Source organism: Dermacentor silvarum, chromosome 2 (genome assembly GCF_013339745.2).
Source record: "Dermacentor silvarum isolate Dsil-2018 chromosome 2, BIME_Dsil_1.4, whole genome shotgun sequence".
Classification (NCBI taxonomy): domain Eukaryota; kingdom Metazoa; phylum Arthropoda; class Arachnida; order Ixodida; family Ixodidae; genus Dermacentor; species Dermacentor silvarum.
In genome coordinates this window covers 135,319,700-135,337,280 of record NC_051155.1, presented here as the reverse complement: position 1 = coordinate 135,337,280, position 17,581 = coordinate 135,319,700, and the positions used below count along the sequence as shown (strand labels likewise).

General features: G+C 46.5%; 1 protein-coding gene and 2 long non-coding RNA genes across 4 annotated transcripts in view; 2 read left to right on the top strand and 1 right to left on the bottom strand.

Annotated features, from left to right (window-relative positions):
• The first annotated feature begins 1,718 nt into the window (after positions 1-1,718).
• On the top strand, positions 1,719-2,887 carry LOC125943162 (uncharacterized). Its single transcript, XR_007465606.1, has 2 exons — positions 1,719-1,916; positions 2,796-2,887. It is a non-coding gene; the product is annotated as an uncharacterized LOC125943162 (long non-coding RNA).
• A 23-nt stretch (positions 2,888-2,910) lies between these two features.
• Positions 2,911-9,753, bottom strand: LOC119441800 (sulfotransferase 1C2). 2 transcript variants are annotated; one of them, XM_037706418.2, is made up of 3 exons: positions 9,591-9,753; positions 6,921-7,008; positions 2,911-3,994 (listed from the first exon to the last, which is right to left on the bottom strand). In XM_037706418.2, exons 2-3 carry the CDS (start codon positions 6,978-6,980, stop codon positions 3,038-3,040), a joined length of 1,017 nt encoding a protein of 338 aa, XP_037562346.1. In that variant the 5' UTR covers positions 6,981-7,008; positions 9,591-9,753; the 3' UTR covers positions 2,911-3,037. The 2 variants fall into 2 exon arrangements, with proteins under 2 accessions (XP_037562346.1, XP_037562344.1); XM_037706416.2 differs by having other exon boundaries at positions 6,921-7,012; positions 9,591-9,752.
• LOC125943161 (uncharacterized) overlaps positions 3,391-17,581 on the top strand; it is a 57,439-nt gene continuing 43,248 nt past the window's right edge. The window contains exon 1 of the long non-coding RNA XR_007465605.1: positions 3,391-3,442. This is a non-coding gene — a long non-coding RNA (uncharacterized LOC125943161). The remainder of the gene's footprint in view (positions 3,443-17,581) is intronic.

Sequence of the window (17,581 nt, the reverse complement as noted above, 5' to 3'; positions counted from 1 at the left end):
GCGCCCAAACCCTGCGCTAGCCACCGCACCTGCACTGTATTTGCAGTTCACAAACACGATGTTCGCTCGCGAGTCGCGACATGTATTGAAGCTGGGCGTCCTCTTCCCAGTGCCGGCATTTTACGTATATTTTTAATTTTTATTATAGATGCAATTCACCACTGGCGTAGCCAGAAATTTTTTTCGGGGGGGGGGGGGGGGGGGGGGGGGTGGGCAAGCTATTGCTTTCCTCTAGGTCACGTAATCGATAATAAATATCGGTAGTTTAAGCAGACTCTATACATGTATATCAAAGACATGCGCATTTGTTGCTTCAGAATGCGGCCGCCACATTCTCACCCAAAACTTCACAGAGTGTCAAAGCCTTGACAAACACCGTGACAGTTTTTTTCCATATGCAGACATGATTCGCTGTAAAGCACCAACCCAAACGGAAGCGCCCAAGAATGAAACTGTGATAGTAGCACCGGTTTCCTGAATTATGTCAGCGCGAAGCGCCGAGAATAAAGGGTGGGTAAGTGGGGGGCGGGGGGGGTTGAACCCCCCCCCCCCGCCACCCACCCTTATTCTCGCGCCCCCCCCCCACCCTGCCTTTCCACACTTTTACCGACAAGAGCATTGTTGCAAACACCCAAGCCCACTGGCAAATATCGCGCTATCTCGGCCTCAAAGGTAGATGTTGCTAAATCTTGGCACCCCCCAGGCAGGTTGCTTTGGTGCCCGCTTCCCAGTATGTGGCATAAACTGTTTTGTTTGTTATTTCTCTGTCTGAACGTAAGTTGTTTATTGACAATGTACTGTTTATCAGTGTCTCCTAAAGTCTCCTGGCTTTATCATGCTACTTTCAACCACCCCATCGCTATGGGTCTACGTTTTCATTTCGCCGACAACAGGGCTCAAAAGTATGCTCTGTGAAGCAGTAAGTGCATATTGCAGTTTTAAGCCCTCACTTAGTGGACGAAAAACAGTGAACTTCAGTGAACACCACGCGTACTGAAAAGATCCTCGAATGCTTCCTGAGGACGTCCCTTGACGGACATGTGGCTTGATCGGGTGTTTTGAGGCTCACGCACGTCCTGAGGACGCTACGCACGCACGCACGCACGCCGCACGCGCACACACACACACGCACACACACACACACACACACACACACACACACACACACACACACACACACACAGAGAGAGAGCACATGGCAGATTGAAGACTCGGAGCCCAAATTTCCAGCGAAGCGCGGTCACCACACTCGAAGAGACCGGAGTGCTTCCGGCAACGAGATGTCTCCGGTTCTAGTGCAACTTTTTCTCAGTTCCTGTGGGGCCTCTCGCCGCGCCTCAGGTGTTGTACCAAGTGGGGCTGAACGCGCGACTGCCTGCATGCAGTTGACACTCTCATTTAAACACTGCGGAACTTTTTCTCTGGGTGGTTGATTCTAGGCGTGGATGTTTTCCCGCATACGTGTGAAAGCCTCAAACAGAAATGTTAATCCGTTTTGGCTTACACAACATGTTACGCCATGTTCGCGAACGTCTGACGTTTTCCCACACAAGCTTCGAGAACTACACAACACAAATTTGATAATTTTTAGTGCTCCAAAGCATCCACAACATCGCAGTTTCTACAGCATGTTTTTAATAATGCATGCTTTATCATTTCTCTATCAAGTTTTATTTCTATACATACGAGTGTTCTGAAACAACGGATTGTTGAAATCGCCAGAAAGCTTGAGCGCCAACACAATTCTTATTGGTAACAGCGTAAGAAAGCATGTAGAGAATAACGATTTCTTTTAGGTTACAAGAAAATTAATGCACGAACGTCGCACTTGAAGTAAAAGCAGATTGGCGATGAAAAGGTAAACCAGCGCAGGCCCGCCGTTTGACAATTTATTGCCACAGTATTTTAACACGAAAGTGTTTTATGCCGGGGTCCACCAAGACTTCACTGACGTATTTCCGTCACGGAAATACGTCATAGAACATAATACAAAGAAAGAAACCAGAAGAAAAAGTTCCACAAACATGCAAAATTTGGAAATCGAACCCACGACCTCTCGGTCCGCGACGATAGATCGCCGAGCGTTTAACCCATTGCGCCACAAACGCATTTGCAGAGAGCTACACAGACGCGCCTTATATATCTAACACTCCTCCGTGTACCCGCGCTCTTGCTCGGGGCGGTGCCGCCGCCTACGAGCAGAAAAGAGAAGTACTGCATTATGACACTAACGCGCACCGACAGTGAACGCTTCGGTGGTCTCAGCACTACGACGCCTCGATGCCAGCATTCGAAGGGACGCTGGCATCAAGAAGCACTACCAACGCCACTTAGGTGGCGTTCACCGTACTCAGCACAGCGGAGCGTGGCCTCCGCAATTAGCTCTGAAAATGTTTCTGAAGTTGATCGCGGAGGCTGCAATTACGACGCGCTGTACGCGCTGATTTGACTCGGTGACGATTCAGTTACGTGCTTTGTCTTGCGCGTTGTATTAGTGTGTCAGTTACGTGCTTCGTCTTTCGCGTTGTGCTAGCGTGTGCAGCGTAGTGCAGCTTCCATATGCACGACGGTTGCTCATGGTCATCGACGTTGGTAGTCGTGATGGAGGAGACGTGCCACCAGGCGTCAGCGTGGGTGCATCAACGCCTAAGGGCGCTTTAGCCACAAAACACCAATAGACATTATATATCAATGTGCAATAAACATTACACTACTTCTGTGAAGACACGTTTCACTTTCGTGTTCTATACCGATTCCTATATAAGAGGGATCAACCACATTTTTTTTGCACTAAGAGCGGCACATACACATTACAAGCACGACATCTTTGTGAAAGAAGTGCTCGTTTGTGGAGAAAAGAAAGCACATGGTGCAAGCTATTCGGCGATATTGTTTAGGAAAGAACTTAAATAAATTAATGCACTTTATTCGATCACCGTACGACAAAGACCAAAAACCAGTACCTGTCATTTTGTGAATAGCTGCCCAGGAAATAAAAAAATAATAAAATAATAAGGAAATTGTCATTGTTCTTTCTTCATCGGGGTAGGTCCGTGTCCTTCCAGATATCCATGACGTCACTACCGGCGGTCCTTGCAGCAATCAGCTCTTTCATTCTCGCGACCTGCTCCGACGAAAAGTGGTTTTTCCAGTCTCCCACAATGCCTTTCCTCACGAAATCTCCTTTGATAGGCGTTGAGAGCATTTGTTTCACAGTTTCGATTGCCGACCTCATCGCTTCGGGTAGTGCTTCCAAGGGCATGCTGGCCATTTGTTTGGCCCATTCTCCCAACTGGGAGTAGAGTTTTCTCATGGACTCGATGCTAATCGTGTCGAGAACCTTGTCCAAAACTTCCGGGTGCTGCCTCAACCTGTCGCCGTACTGTTGCTTGTCGACGAAGTCGGCGATCTTCAGCACGCAGCCACGAGTGTCCTTCTTGAGGTCTTCGTACGTCAGGAAGAGCACGTTGCCGTCGCCGCGGTGCTCATACCAGGACAAAAGGTGGGCGAAGTAGCTGCCGTAGTCTACTTTTCCTTGGACGAACATGTCAAAGTACTCGTCGAATGTGCCGTCGAAAATCATCGAATGGAAGTTCTTCACGTGGTAATAGGCCGACACGCAGCAGTCGTAAGGGTTACGGGTTACGTAGATGTACTTGGCCTGAGTCGAGTAAGGGACCTTGTTGAACGGCAAGTGGGTCTTGATGGCCCCGGGCCGAGGCATAGCGCGCGCTCCATCAGCTCCCATAAATTCCAAGAATGGACTGCTGCTCATGAATTCCATGATGTTCGCCGGAGCCGCGCCGTCGCGGAGTATGCTGTACACAATGTGCTGCATCCAAGTAGTGCCGCATTTCGGGTAACTCGCCACGAAGAGGTCACCGTCTAGCGGTTTGTAGGATAACGCGGAGCGCACATTCTGCTCTGGATACCCGATGTTGAGGTACACTCCATCCACATCTCGGTAAAAGTTCTGAGAGCCGGGCTTGCATGCCTGAAACAATAAAATAAAATTAACCGACTTCAGAGACCAATTTTGTCAGGTCGACGACGCCAAGCAGAAGTGGGCTCGCTCAAGTCTCCGAAGAAAAGACGAATGTTGATGTCTGTTTCGTCGCGCAATAGCCGAGCTGTCTGCTTTCAGCATGGCCTTCAAGATGGGCTACTGTTGAGGATTGGGCGAGTTGCTAAATTGTATTCTCAAACTGGCACAGCGCAACCAGGAAAGGAAGAAACAGACGAGCCGGCCAACTGATCCTTCTTTTGACCAGCTCGGCTGTTTCTTTCCTTGTTGCGCTGTACCAGTTTGAGACTCCGAGATTGAGAATTGACAATCGGAGGCAAAATGAACGAATTCAATTTTTTTATTGTTTGGACTAGCTTGTAATGTATTTTTCTTCTTGCTCTTAAAGCGAGATTTAAGCAGCATGTGGCGAAGAGCGCCGACACGTTTAAAAGTTGCGTCAGCGTTAAACTCAAAAGAAAAGGTACGCAGCGCTGAGCCCAGCCTCAACTTCTGCCACATTGAGCGTTGTCGGCAACGTCATCAGCGTCGGTCTGGTCACTACAGTCTGCGTAATTTATTGTGTTTTGAAGCTTTTAGTAACCGCTATACGTATGAGGGGGCGTCCGCACTGGCAGGTAGGGGTCGAATTGACCGAAGCGGCATGTTTTCGCGCTCAGACTAAACGAGTTTTCTTTCCGTAGCAATGTATGACATTTCGCCAGGACGTATCAGTGCGTTTTAATTAAGCGAAAAGTCGAATTAACTAAGATCGAATTAACGGGAGTCGACTCTATTCCTCTTTGTATCCCTTTAAGTCACTGCAGAGGTTCCAACGGCCGCCTTTGGCTGCAAGGAATGACAGCATGGTGTCGAAAATTAAATAAAGTTCTATTAAAAAGAAGGCTGCTGATATTATACTATTTACTTAGACCAGAAGAAAAGAGGGGTGTGTGTAGAGGGGCGGAGGAGAATCGAATAATCTGCTGTCCTCGATGGCGGATGATTTTTTCAAATATTTTTGTTTACTTAGAGGCCACTGGTTATCTGTTTGTATCATCATATATGATCTACCGAGAACTACTTTTTCAGCGTGATATCTACTATAGCATATCATATTCATATACTCCGTTTTTGCTAGAATTCGTACTACGGTCGTTAAACCGGGTGTATCTAGCTTCAAGCAAACTTTGAAAAAAAGAGAGTAGTACACCTTAAGCGATACCAACCAGGGCGCATTGAGTGTATAGAGCGTGCTCAGAAACACCCAGTGAAGTTGTTTACATGACGTTATTTTTAACAGCGGAGCTGTTTAAGCCGGAGGCTAGCCCGTATAGCGTAGACCAGGAACTGCGCCTGGCGATGACGTCACCGCGCGTTGCCTAGCAACCACTTGGCACAGCTGCGTCTCGGTTCGCCGCCGTTCCGCACCGCCGCGCCGAGCTGCTACGACCAAGTGGATACGCCTGACAAACTCACCGGCTACAATTCGTAAATTGCAATATGCGTCGTAAAGTAATTAAATAAGCAGTTAATAAGTGAATTTTTGTTAATTAGTTGAATATGGGCTTCGATTTCTCGCGCTACTAATGTCCGCCTCGTCGATTAACCCAGCTCAATGATAAGAATTATGCTACCTGCCACAGGCAATTTCTAAAAATTCCGTAAAGCTTAATTTTGAACATCCGGTATAGTGGGCCTTCATACAAATGAACACTAAGCCGCATGTCCGCTGTAAGAAACAAAGAGATTCCTGCTATTACTATAGAGGGAGCTCTGTAGTGCCGCAATCGTTCAACCACCATGGGAATGATGGGTAGTACATGGATTTGTCTGATCTTCGTGCTTGGGGCTTCAGACGTACTTGTGGCTTCGTTCATTACGCTTTATCTGTGCCTAAATTGGCTTAAATTTCAAAGCAATTCACACTTTTTATATGCAGAGGGTAGTAAGACCTTGCAAACACGCATAATCGCTGCTTATTGCAGTGGTTCCACTTGTCTGCACGTCCGTGGCGTGATGGTCTCAATATCGGGCTTCTGTGCTTAGAGGTCTGGTGTTCAAATCCTGCCGTCCGGACAATTTTAATAGTGTTCATTTAATTATTTATAACGCCGCAGTAATTTCTTAAAAATGGTCACTTTGCAAAGCCACGAAGCCGTTTAAAGCCAGAAGGACGAAGTCTAGGCAAATTCATGTATACTATATATATATATATATATATATATATATACAAATCAGTACCATGATGGCTGAACTGCCCTGCTCGCAGCTCCCCCTAGCGTCACAGTTCTATCTAGTAATTGTGTGAAACTCTATATGGCAAGAAAGAAGCGATCGATCGACCAGACACGACTGGCTAGGCAGCATGTCAGCACCGGCGTTGTGTCGAAATCCGCCAGGCTCCGAAATGACAAGCGATGTGCCGGGGCTCGAAGTGGATCGAAACGCACCCGTCGGCTTCCATTACATGGGCATGCGGGCTTTGTTTTTCGGAAACACTGTTCAGAGCGCGGCAAACCATTAGCGCAGTGAAGTCTTTCCTTTCTTTTTTTTTTTCGAACCTCGAGGGCTTTATAAAACACTAAAATGTGACATCATGAAACCAGCTTCATAGTGAGCACGCTCTATAATTCTTCTACGCAAATGTACTTATAATAAAATACTTACATAATGAAACTTAACTAATTGGTTACCTACGGACCTTTCAAAAAATATATCAGTAACTCCGAGGAGGACTGCGAATTATATGCCGTTGGCCTTAATCGATTACGGTCTACCACTTTGTTTTTAGCTTGATTCAAGTTACGTGAGACATCCGGCATATCGTCATGTTACGAATATCGTTTCACCTTACACCGCTAATTGCGCATAAGAAATAATAATTTGCAACAAAAGTACAAGGACGCCTTTGAACCTGTGCAGTGGCCATTTCCTTGCCGCTTTTCTCCTCATGTGGGTTTGGTGCAGATGCCATGGCAAACCGATGTCAAGAGCTGCTCCTTCTGCCTGTGACAGATGATAAGCGTACAAGAGAACAAACATTTGAATGAGATTGCACAGGCTTACGGCATACAGTATATACGCTATTACACCATAACATAAACATCATTACACCATATATAATGCGATCGTTTCTCGCAGACATATCCAACTAGGGCTCACGGAACGTCGGTTTGAGTGAACGCTTACCTACTGTGAGCGAGAATGCTGTATACGAGAGCATAAGCAACGAAGTGATACAAACAACCGGAAATCATGCCGCCTGTCTTTTGGTTCGGCAGCGATGTACGACCGATTGTAGACGCTAAGGGAACGTTGAGTGTGCAAGGCAAGCTCTGTTTAGCAGGGCATGGTCATCGAGCGGTACCAGTCCACAGCCGGTAGACCACAACACCGTGCGAACAATGCGCTTTCAGAAAGCGGATACCATTGGTAAAACGAGAAAGCTTTTGAATCGAAGATTTTCTCTCTTCTTTACTTTTTCTGCCACGCAAAGATACTACAGACATGTTCATGTACTTGAGACTTTTTATGAAAAAAGGGAGCGCCTTTAGTAGGTTTTCACGGTATAGACCCCATGTGCAGTTTAGACTGCTAAAGCACTGTTTCAGAACTCTATGTTCGCTAATTGGCGGTACGAGGCTGATTACTAAAAAAATAAAATATATAAACTGACGTCGTGGATTTCAACGAATTAAGTTGTATTTGGGCCTTACCACTGGGAGCTTACCACTGTCGTTGAAAAGAAAAGTACACAATCATTGCATTCTACCGGTGCTAACATATGGGGCAGAAACTTAGAGGTTGACAAAGAAGCTCGAGAACAATAGCTAAGTATACAAGCAAAGAGCGATGGAACAAAAAATAGGCGTAAATTAAGAGAAAGGAAGATAGCGGTGTGGATCAGAAAGCAATTACGGAGACATCTGATATTCTTATTCACAGTAAGAGAAAAAAAAAATGGAGCTGGGCAGGCAATGTAATGCGTCGGATGGATAGCCGGTGGATCATTATAGAGTTACAGAATGGGTGTCAAGGGAAGGGAAGAGCAGTCGAGGACGGCAGAAAACCAGGTGGGGTGATGAAATTAGGAAAATGCAGGCGCGAGTTGGAATCAGCTAGCGCAAGACAGGGGTAATTAATTGGAGATCGCTGGGAGGGGCCATCGTACTGCAGTAGACATTAAAATAGGCTGTTGCTGCTGCTGACGATGATAATTTGGGCCTTTATGGCGCAGTAAAATTTCTCGAAACTTGCCGTGTTCAGTCGTAGGAAATATTAAAACGTAGTCTATCCTTACCTATAAAACAATTAATTAGGCCCGAGCAGACGGCGTCAAAATTCATGACGTCACGGCAGACGCCGTCAAAATTCATGACCTCAAGGCGAAACGACGCGCGGGCACTTCAAGGCCGCGTTGCGACCCTCTTTTTGGTTTTGGCTCTTTTCTTACTTATCAAGGCTCTTCTCATTGTGAGGGTGGTGTTTTTTAGGCATTGTGGAAGCTTAATTTACTATTTAACACTGTATTAATTTTTTTTCCCTTAGTGCCCATTTAATGACTGACTGCACCCTGGCGACGATGCACACAGTGCTCTAATCGCGCTGCTGAAATTAGGCTTGGAAGCAGTTCTGCAGCGTTACGGGTCATTCTATATTATTGGTCATTAATTAATTAATTAATTAATTAATTCAAGTCAAACCAAAGTAGTACAAAAACCTCACACTTTCTAGACTCAAAACTTATTTTCAATAGCTCCTTTTCAGGTTCGAACACGTACTTCTAGGACCTAGAGCATAAGATTGACAATCGCCTACAACGCGATTGCAGTTAGCGCTATGAAGTACTTGGCCGTAATATTTTTAATACGTTGGCATTAGAAGCATCAAAGTGGAAAAAGACTGCGTGTCTTTGAAGTGTGGGAAGCCGGTAGCCCCTGAACAACACTTTGCATTGTAGTCAACGCGGTTTAAATCATGGATCCGAGACCTCAAAGACGTGCGACGCAATTAAATGCTGACGTATTTCTCTCCCATCATCATCATCATCATCATCATCATCATCATCATCATCATCATCATCATCATCATCATCATCATCATCATCAGCCTATATTTGTGTCCACTGCAATAAGACGATGGCGCCTCTTAGCGATCTCAATTACCCCTGTTTTGCGCTAGCTGATTTCACCTTGCGCCTACAAATTTCCTAACTTCATCCCCCCACCTAGTTTCCTGCCGTCCTCGACTGCGCTTATCTTCTCTTGGTATCCATTCTGTAACTCTAATGGTCCACCGGTTATTCCACTTTTTTCTCTACCCATTTACCGCTAAATCGCCGCTGATTTTTTTTCTCCGTTAGGTGTTTTATTGTATAATATTTCACATTGATACCTCAAGGGACGGTGCACGTGGAAAATATATTTAGTAGGACACTTTTAAAGAACTAATTGGTACATATGTCTCTTGGAACAGACTATAAATGCGGATGCGGGAAGGAACACATACTTTTGCACTGAGCGAAAAAAAAAAAAAAAAAAAAAAGCTGCCGATGTCGGAAACCAGACAATGAGACAAAACCAACCTTGTGGGTAGATCAGCAGAGCTGCCGCGTCAGCGCACGTCCGGGTTCTGTTGGCCGGCAAACGGCGGGAGCGACCGAGTGAACGTCACGCCCACCCGCCACCAAGCGCTCCGCGAGATGAAAGCGCACGAAAGAAAGCAGCACTCAACGGAAAAAGTGCAGTCTCTATGCTTGAGGCCTTCGGGATCACCGGCTCGTTGGGCAATCTCAGAAGCCACGTTCATTGCATTCTCTTTCCCTTCGCAACCGTTAGTTGCGTCACCACAGTGGCGTCACAATATCGTCACTTCCGGCGTGCTCGCGGCCTTGGCGATGAGCGAAAACGGCTCTCGTGTGATTCTGCGTTGCGGGGGAAGGAAAAGTAACTTCCTCCACGTTCGGAGTCAAGGACGCCGCTACTGCCGCATTTTCTCGGATATACTGACCACGTTCGAGCCGACGGTCGCGTTGTTGCATTTTAGAAAGCGACGGTGCTCAACCAACATCATTCGGCACGAAGGATCCCACGGAAACTTTTATCTTACAGAAGTTATGCAGCACTAATGAGTGACATCAGGGTACATAGCAAGCTGCCGTTTAGGCTATAGCAGCGCATGATTCCCTTCTTGTGCATGATAAAATTTAGAGCATATTCAATAAAGTCTTCTTGTACAACATAACGATACGTATTTCGATATTTATCAGCTTCTGGTGGATTCGTCCGACGACATTTTGGTAGTCAGTGGCGTATAAAAAAGGGGCGAGTGGCCATGGCTATAGATTCGGCAGGAAGCGGCAGTGCGCCACGGCGTTTCTTAATGCGCCTTCTCTATTCAAAGAGGCAGCTGCAGCTACATGCGCAGTGGTTTGTATAAAAAACAAGATAAAGAAAAAGAAAGAAGTACTAGCAGGAGTCTCAAATCGCTTATGCGCTCACGGGGTCGCTCGGGCACCGCATTATCGTGTGTACAGTAGGCCGCAAAAGCGTAAAAAGCAGCCGCTCTTGCCACCGGATCGTGCAGTAGTCATCTCTTGCAAGTCAGCTGGCACGTGTGCACGCCCGCTCGATGCAAACACACGTGGCGCGTTTTTATCGAGCGACCGTGATCGACGTAATGAAGCCCACGCTCTCGCTGCGGGCTAGCGCGGATGACTATATATATATGCTCTAAGATTGTGGCACGCTTCACCTTAGATGGCTGCAACCCTTTCAATATTTTCTGACAGAAGGCCCACTAAGTCCCCAAATTTCTCAATTTTTCTTTCATTCTTCTTCTTATTGTTGTTGTGGTTTGTTTGTTTGTTAAACATTTAAATTAAATTCTATGGTTTCACGTGCCCAGACCACGATCTCATTATGACGCACGCCGTAGTGGAGACTCCGGATTAATTTTCACCCCCTGGGGTTCATTAACGTGCATCCAATGTACAGTACACAGGCGTTCCACTCCCGTCGAAATGAGGCCGCCGCGGACGGGGATCGAACGCGCGACCTCGTGCTTATAGCAGCTCAACGCCAGCCACTAAGCCGTGCCGCTTATACCAACAGTTAAAGCTCCACCTAAGATTTCATTTTTTCTGCATAGGTAGCATTCTCCCCATGACCGGACATAAAGAAAGACACGTTTTTCTAATGCTACTTGATGTGGAACTGTGTGCGAGCATTGGTTAAAGCGACGGCTAGCAGGTTTGTTATATCACGGTCTAATAAGAATAGTTAGGGTGCTGACACTAATCGCCCGCCAGGGCGTAGAGCACGGTCAGATAGCGCTCGAAGCTCTGTTCTTGGTTACTTCCCCTTCGAAACGGGGCAGCGACAAATAGTCACCCAGCCTGCTCGATCTAATCAGGTATCATCAAGTGGGCGATGACGACGACGACGACGATGATGATGATGATTTAATGGCATCCCCTTTGAAACGAGGCGGTGAAATGTAGTCACCCAGCCTGCTTGATTTAATCAGCTATGCTATATATGCTTTTCATTCTAGCATTTTTGTATTCATCTCCTTAACCTTTCTTTCTCTTCCTCAAAACTTATCTACCTTGTACCGCTATACCTATGATCTAAGAGATCCGGTAGTATCAATCTCTTCCGTGACGAGGGAACACTACCGGCGGAACAAAAGATAACCTGACGCCACATCCGTTAAAACCAGAAGTGACGTCATTTTCGTTGTCATAGAGGCGATTTTTTTTTTTTGGCCTGCCATTACAGGTGGATTTCCAATTGCCCCGCAATTCAAGTCGATGGGCGTTTTCAGCTTCTGGCGCGGAAAGCGATGCAACAAAATGTCAGCCGTACGGGTGCCAAAATCGCACCCATGCACAGAACGTCGTTTCTTTGCAGGCCAAAAAAGGCTTTGTGTGTCGAGTGGTGCAGCATCATCAGACGCCATATACGCGTTGGCCAGTGCAGCCGCACGAAAGCAGCTGAAGTAAACGATCACTTGGCGTTCGTAACTCACCAATTTTCACTGAACACTTTGAAGAACGACGAAACACAGCCCAGAAACATCGCGTCACCGCAATCCTGACAAAGGTTGACAATTCAAGCAACGCAACGTTTTAAGGAGGCGTATAGTATATAGCAGGTGAATTTTGCGAGCACGCCTTTCTGCGGACTTCAAGAGCTGCATTGTATTGCAACTGATGGTGGCGTGAACGCGCCCGTTCTTAGCAGGCGCTGAAAAAAGGCATTTATTGTTAATGATAAAGAAAAAAAAGTTGATTAGGAATTTTATTTTCGTTAGAAGAAATCAAGCAGTGTCTCGTTTCACATAAAAAACGTTTTTTTTTAATGCGTAGGCATTCTTTGGCGAGTACCTCGGCGAAACGGTGTCTCCCGTAACACCTTGTAGCTGGGAAATAAGTGCGCAATTGGTCAAGTCTACTTAATTGTTATAATAGTGCAACTGTAGATGATTGGTAGCTTTTTAATCGATAGAAAAAGTCGAAAAGAAATTAATATACAGAAAACAAAATACATTCAAAAGGAAGAACGTTGGTGGTGGTGCGTTTCGAACCTATCGACCCTACACTAAGAAGCCTAGTGTCTTACCCACTGAGCTGAACACATATGTTTTTTTCCCCCTCTTTGACTACAAGCCTAAAATCAAGCCAGTTTATCGCTTGTGAAATCTGATAAAACAGTGGAGCTCTGTAAGCGTGGGTGTATAGCGTAGTGGGTATAAAGTTCGCCTTCGGACCGTGAGTACCCAGGTTGAAATCCCGCCTCACCAAGAAAGTTTCTATCGTTTCTTTATCTTTCTCTCTCTCTTTCTTTCGTTCTCTCTCTCTTTCTCTCGCTCTCTCTCATTCGCTCTTTCTCTTGCCCATAGCAAGTTGTGTTGCAATCGTCGGTACAATGCAACCATATGGTTCCCATAAATGCATGTTCTGCAAGCGTGGGTGTATAGCGCAATGGTTATTAAAAAAATTGCAGTGGTTATGACGCTCGCCTTCGGACCGTGGGTACCCGGGCTCGAATCCCGCCTCACTAAGAAAGTTCATAATGTTTTATTTATTTCTTTATTTCTCTCGCTCTCTGTCTGTCTGTCTCTTTCTTTCTCTCTCTGCACCTCCTTTCCTCCTATTCTCTGCTTTCACTACTGATCAACGTTCGGCACGGTTCAACCTCGGCCTTAAAACAGTTCCGCTGTTAATGGATGTTTGTGATCACAGATCACACTCGTTTTATCTGTCTTAAAGCATCAAACACTAACATCACAGCTTCATCGCAGTAAATCGTCTTATACACATCACGTACTTTCATAACCATTTCCACAAAGCATTCATGCACAGATCGGCCTTTAACATCATAGTGTCCATATGCCGACTGAGCTAAACACCCACGCTTGCAGAAGGTGAATATATCTGAAGTTCTGAACCATATGAATGTGTTGTACTTGCGGTACAAAACAAATGTCAAAGGAGAGCAGTTTCTATGAAAGCTTTGTTGAAATATTTGGTAATTATGGAACAGAAGCCATCACTAGGACAATATGTGGAGCCGTCTTAGAGCTCTGTAGACAACAGAAAAATTCGGATTTTGCGAAAATTTGATGCCAAACACACCGCATCCCCGATGCGTTTTGGTGGTCGCGGGATGCGCCTTTCGTTGGGGCTTTCCTTCACAGACCGAAATGCCACCGATCTGTGAGGGCTCATGCACTTCACAACACAGATAGGTAAGCAGCCAGAGTTGATAAGAATGATAAGGAGTGTTGAGGGGTTATACGAGTCTCATCACGGTTGATAATGAATGTTTCGACGCGGATGGATAAGGCACTGTAAAAAAAGTTTACATCCTTTGGGTTGTGTCTTGTTCCCACACAATAATCGTCATCTGTCTTGTCCGCATTTCCGTTCTTTAACGCTGCGAGCCCGGTACTTCCTAGTCACGATAGGCTTGCGCGTTATCAGTGTGAAACAGCATTCTCGGCAGGAAAGTAGCGAGCGTTGAGTTTTAAAGAAAGGAAACGCAAGCGTTTGGGGACAAAATACAACCCAAAGGGCGTAAACTTTTTTTTTAGAGTGGGTGCTAAAGAGCGATAAGGGCTTATAATGGTCGGAGCAATTCTGAGAAAAAGTTATCACCTATAAGGGCTGATAAGGATCGGATCAAGTCAGATAAAATTGATAAAGACCAATAAGAGTTGATAAGCGTCGGATCATGCCCGATAAGGTTGATAAGGACAGCTAAGGGCCGGATCGATTGCGATAAGGTTGATGCTGACCGATAAGGGTTGACAAGGCTCGGATCGAATTCGATAAGGTTGATATCAACCGGTATGGGTTGATAAGGGTTTGTACTGGTCGAATCAAGTTTCATAACATTGATAATGACACCGGACTGCGTGGATATATGAACAAGTGGCACAATGCTTACACATACTTATACCCCTGACACACGGGCAAAAGTAAAGTCCTTTGCCGGAAACCCCTTTTGTTACTCCGAAGGACCCTTTGCAAAATGGGGTTGCGCCGATGACACACGGCACCGCACTAACTTCTTTAATTGGTTCCTCAGATGAACGCCGCAAAAGAAATTGCGCTGCTTGTTAAAGCATCAAGAGAGAAAACATTAAAAAAAAAGCTGCGGATGTAGATTACATTTAGCGATTTTAGAACTGAAAAACATTTTTTTTCCATTTTCGCAAGGTAAAAAAAAATGCTTACGGGGCACAGTAGTTTTGCGACAGGTTTCTTTCTATTGATTAGTTGCGCACGCTGTATGCGAGAGTACACCTTTCCGGTCGAAAAGTAGATGCCCGATCTTCTTTCCCGCAAAGGAACTTTGCCCGGAGGGAGATACTCCTTTGTCGTGTGTCACTGCGCATGAACGCCTTTCCGGTAGATGTCCCCTCACATAAAGGACTTTAGAGTGCCCGTGTGTCAGGGGTCACTAGACAACTCCCAGAGGAGTTTCCGCGTGATTTTCTGCCACAAACTTGACTCCTCCCATGGTCGCGCTTCAATCACCGCTCGCATAGCCACCCTTGGTGATGTCGGTGACAATTGGTTATGGATCGCTTTTCGCCGAAGCTTCATGACCCATTTGGATTGACCTTGCCTGTGCCGCGCAGCGGCGAACGCACCAAAGCGGTGCGTTCGGCTTTCGGTGACGTCGGCTTTTATGCGGCAACAGTCCATCTCAGCGCTTGCACTTCAGATTGTGACCTTTTACGTTGTGGTGAGCACAGGGCACATACAGGCATTTTTACCGCAGAAGCGGGTTCTCTCGAGGTCTACCCAGGCTTCCGCTTTAAGGAAACTACGTCATGGTCCAACACGTCCCAATGAACACCTAGAATTGTTATGAAGTGTTGGCTCAGCACAGGACAGGAAACATGTATATCGAGTCGGCGTCTACATACGCATACAGCCACCGTCACCTGTACTATGCCAATGCAGGTGTGCCGTTTGCCGGCTCTGTTCTATACGAAGTTTTTTTTTTTTAAATGTGGGCAGCTTGCAATAGTGGTTAGGAAATGCTAAGTGCTGCTAGACACGGTATTCAGAATCGGCTCGCCGCCGACGCGCGGATTCTCGCTTGGCTGCGCGACGCGCTTCAAGATGAGCGGCTTCTTCTTCGGGTGTCCGGATCTTCTTTGGTCGTCCCGTGTCAAGGCTACATGTACTCGCCACAGAGTCAACGAGAGTTCCGCCGCCGTCGCAGTGGCTCCGAGCTTTATCTCCCCGTTGACGTCACGGTCAAGCTTCGCCTCCACACTTGCCGGGGTGTGGCTGGTCGAAACTTGCCGTGCCGCCGCCAGAGGCGCCGGCTGCCGTCACGCGCGTTCGGCGCGAACGCGGGGAAACGCGTACGGCGTCGGCAGCAGCTCTGGCCGTTGCCTCGTTGGTGCTGCTACAGTTTCTTTCTCTTTCTATCTCGCTCTCATTCTCTCTTTCTCTCTCCCGCGCTTTTAGACGTTTATAAACTGCGCAAGAAAACGAAGACACAAGAAGGAAATCTGCGCTCGTGGTGTCGTGTGTGTTTTCCTTCTTGTGTCTTCGTTTTCTTGCGCAGTTTATAAACGTCTAAAAGCTATGAACCAACTAGCCCACCAGAACGTCCTACTCTCCCGCGCATTGCGCGCGCCACGCGCATGCTCTGTTTCCCTCTCCTCAACGCCCCATGTCAAGGCAACATGTGCACGGCACGGAGAGAAGGCAAAGCGCACGCCGCTCCGCGAGGTGGTTGCTAGGCAACGCGCGGTGACGTCATCGCCAGGAGCAGTTTTTGTTCGCACTACGCGGCGCAAGCAAGAGCTTAAACAGCTCGGCTGTTAAAAATTAAATTCTGGGGTTTTATGCGCCAGAACCACGATCTGACTACTAGGCACTCCGTAGTGGGGGACTCATTTAAACAAACTGGGGTTCTTTAACGTGCAGCAAGTGCACGGTACACGGGTGTTTCGGATTTCGCTTCCATCGAAATGCGACCGCTGTGGCTGGGATAATTCATCCTGCTCTACCTCGGGCTTAACAGCACAACGTCAAAGCCATTACGCCACCACGGCGAGTATAGATATATACTTTTCACAAAAGTGGGACAATTACTTCAAGGCTTTGCGCTAGTACACCTCTCTTTTAAAGCAAACAAAGCGTAAATTTTATCACCAGGATCTGTTGAATATCCTTCGCGATAACCCCCTTAAAGTTCTGGAATGTACTAACAAACAAATCTGCTCCCTCCCAACACATCGCCCTACTCAACCCAGATGGCTCCCAAGTTCCTGTTCATCAACGCAGCGATGCCATGAATTCTTATTTTTGTTCAATTTTCACTCAGGAACCTAACCAAGTAATACCTCCCCTACCTCCCCTCAACCTCACGCAGATGCCACCCATAACAATTACAGCAGAAAGGTATATCCAAACTTATCGATAACCTGAAGACTTCAAGTACTCATGGCCCCGATAACCTACCTGTTAAACTCCTAAAAGGAACTAAATCAATTTCCAGTGCCATATTAGAATTTATTTTTGATCAATCAATTTCCACCAGCTCGATTCCCGAAGACTGGAAGATCAGCCATGTCGTTCCGTACACAAATCTGGCAGCCGTTCCGATCCATCGTATTATCGCCCCATCTTTCTGACATGCATAGCTTGCAAACTCTTAGAGCATGTTATATACTCCCACGTAACCTCCCATCTGGATAACCACTCGTTCTTTTTTCCTAACCAGCATGGTTTCCGGCGAGGTCTTTCATGTGAAACACAGCTTTTCGAGTTCACCACAGACATTCACCTCAACCTGGATTTCGGCTTCCAAACAGACGTTAGCTACCTCGACTTTTCAAAAGCATTTGATCGTATATTCCATCGTCGACTATTGACCAAGCTTTCTTGCCTCAGTCGTGACCCTTTAATATTATCATGGGTCCATTGTTTTCTTACTAACAGGTCCCAGTACACAGTAATTCACAACCGTAGCTCGGCTAGCAAAACCGTGAGGTCCGGCGTTCCTCAAGGTTCGGTCCTTGGTCCCCTTTTGTTTATAT